This window comes from Pseudochaenichthys georgianus, chromosome 12, assembly GCF_902827115.2.
Source record: "Pseudochaenichthys georgianus chromosome 12, fPseGeo1.2, whole genome shotgun sequence".
In the NCBI taxonomy this organism is placed as follows: Eukaryota; Metazoa; Chordata; class Actinopteri; order Perciformes; family Channichthyidae; genus Pseudochaenichthys; species Pseudochaenichthys georgianus.
The window spans coordinates 28436257-28439305 of NC_047514.1; the positions used below are offsets into that span (position 1 = coordinate 28436257).

A 3049-nucleotide genomic window follows, 5' to 3' on the forward strand; every position below is an offset into this window, starting at 1 on the left:
AGTTAAGATATGTTTCTGACTGCTCTATAACCTGGGCAGGGGGCTGTGGTCTTATTATCAGGGTTGTCTTCTTTTGTTTCTGAATGGTATCTGAACAGGTGGAAGTGACATCAATCTTTTGAGACGGCTGTGAAGTCCAAAATACTGACAAGTTCTCGCGTTGCAGTGGTTGGTCTGAAGGGTTATCAGCTGGATGCTAATTCCATCTTGGTCTATTAAATATAACTTTGATAAAACACCTCAGAGCCTTGAGCTAAATGAATTCCTGCTAACAGTCTACTGCCTAGCGCCCGATAGAAAAACACAGCGAGTGACAATAAAAAAAGTCGAGTGATGACATCATGGCATGTTTTAATGTGTTGTTTCAAGTTATTCTCATTGGTGCCGTCCATCTTTAGCTTTAAGCCGTTCTCAGTGTAGTTTACTGCCACTCGGGCACCAAGGTGAAGGTTTTTAAATTCAACACTTTAAAACATAGACACTGACTTTTACTGTACTAAAATATAAGGAAACATCGTTGTTTTTTCTTTCACTTAATATCATTTTGCAGTTGTTCCTTAGAAATGATATGTTGGAGGTATGATTTCTCTTGTAGGCACACCACAGAGTGTTCTGCATCCAGGCTATTTTCACATTGTTAAATCCACAGCAGTCACTCTGACATCCGGAGATCAGTCCACTTTCTTTGGCTTGCGGTTCTTCCACATGATCACTGCAGTGAAGGCCCCTGTGAGGACATAAGAGTGGTATCAAGTTGGTATTAGATGGCTTGGAGTGCATATTTTAATGAGAATACTTGAGTGTGTACTCACCTATACAGAGAAGAAGTATTACTGCTGCAATGCCGGCAGAATGACCGAGTACTCCCGAGGAAGAAATACGTATGCAGAATGTGATCACTGTCCATGAAAGGCTGGAAAAGAACGACATACAACATCATACATGTAATATTACATTGTTTTTTAAATATGGTCTAAAGAGACTTACATTGTTATTAAAAAGTAAAAGTGTAAAAACATGAAATGAATATATTTAGGGAGAAAGGATAGGCATACTGGTCTGTGTGTGTGGACACAGCAGACAGGTTCTGACATGTGTGAAATTAACTTCCATCTTGTGTTGTAATGCGGCTGTTTTATAGGGATGTAAGGACGTTACAGAACCTACCAGGATGATGACCCAGACGGAGTAGTATGCAAACAGCAGGAGGCTGAAGACAACCAGACTCATGCCGACTGCCTGATCCACTCCTGTGGCCTGAAAGAAGAGCAGAGTGCATCTGGAGTTGTTATATGTCGCACATATGACCGACCGATCTCTTTGTGATAATTCTTCAGACCAACTTGGACTTAATTATGGGTCACGGTTCTGATCCTAATAGCAGACTATATTGTTTTTGACTTTTACGTAATTGTGCACTTCCATTAAGAGAGGTGACAGTTGAGGTGCAAGGGATCAAATCGAATGGTGAAAATTGAAGCAGCAGAGCCCAAAAAACCTGACGTTTAGTTTCTAATTAAATATTTATAAGAAATCTTAACACAATTATTTCTAAGTTTAATTTGGTTCAGGGCTCAAAGACTGCACCTGCACGACGACTTGGGAAACACCCGAGTTCTTTTTCAACTCATCACAGGGGTCCGCTCTTCTTTTCTCTGCACGCCAGTTCCCTTCGCTCCGTCTCTGCTCGTATGGCTTCTCTCCCCTCAGCTACCACACCGACCAGCTGTCCTTTACTGCCACCCTTTACAACCTCAGGAGCATGCTCCCTCGACTGAGCCAGAAGGCGACACAGGTTCTGGTCCAGTCAGGGATTTATTTAAACCATACACTCAACCATGCACTTCACTCTGCATCATCAGATCGGCTCACTGCGAGCTTGTGCATCAGAACTAAAGTAGCAGTAATACAATAGTCAGTCGCCTGATGGGTCACTGAAAGCAAAACAACAATAACAAAACGTTTATTTAATATACATTTCTAGACCATTAACAGGCAAGTTATTGACCAGCGCAAGTCTCTTTGTTTCCAGTACAGAGCTCCGCAATAAGACAGACTCAGACGGGCTTGTTACTTCATAGCTGTGAAAGGATGTACATTTAAAACATACTACTGGGTGGAGAACGGTTGGGAATTATGAGTATTCAGAGTGACGTACTGTACAAAGTCACTGTAGTGTGTTTCGGAACCGACGAGAAAATCTGAGGTCCTCCTTGGTGCAATCAAAAAAACGTCTAAATAATTTGTACCACAGAGTGGAGTAGTACGACACGACTATTTCTTGAGTCACCTGCCACAGTTTGAAGTGGCTGGGCAGTTGGAATGAAACGTCCCTTTATCTACCTCTCCACCATGAAGTCATCAACTGGTGACAGATTGGACAGGGCCATTCATTGTATGTAGTCCTGGGGCCTGTTCTACGAAGCTGGTTCAACCTAACCTGGTATGTTTGAGTTAGCCGGTTGGCCTAATCCAAAACATACGCGCTCTCGCTAAACGGTACTACGACGCGGGTTATCAAGTGGATCGCTCAAGCCAGCCGTGTCCTATCTAGTTAGGTGCGCGTTCACATGAAAGGGGTGGTATCTGGAGCATTCGACCAATCACAAACATGGAGAAGCATACTGACAGCGCAGCGTCATACTTCCTGAATGAAAAGTGAACTTTAATACTAGTCAAATATGAAGAAGTTAAACTTTAAACATCCATGACTTAAACACTTGATCAGGATCAAAGCCACATAGCTGCACCTGCAAGGTGAACACAGCTGGGAACAGAACACGTGTTTGAATGCGTACATTAACAGGTTTATGATATCACTGCCCCGTCTAAAACACGATCTGACTTCAATTACATTTGTCTCGAGTGTTTCCTCAACTTAATGTGTTGCTTAAAATAATACTTCTGCATCCAGTCTGTGACACTGTGAGTGTTGCACGGCCAGATACGGCTCAGCTGACTCAGATCAGGAGATATATGATACATTATGAAGTGATATGCCGCGGACTGTACTTAATGTACTCTGATCCGGTTACTTATGTTGTGGCCG

At 42.6% G+C, this 3049-nt stretch overlaps 1 protein-coding gene across 1 annotated transcript; it reads right to left on the minus strand.

Moving 5' to 3' along the window:
• Positions 1–331: 331 nt before the first annotated feature.
• dpm2 (dolichyl-phosphate mannosyltransferase subunit 2, regulatory) lies at positions 332–1887 on the minus strand. The gene is given in 7 exon segments (XM_034095534.2): positions 332–727; positions 813–845; positions 848–871; positions 874–913; positions 1168–1342; positions 1635–1774; positions 1873–1887. Coding segments are annotated over 7 exon segments (483 nt in total). The 3' UTR covers positions 332–671.
• Between the last annotated feature and the right edge of the window lie 1162 nt (positions 1888–3049).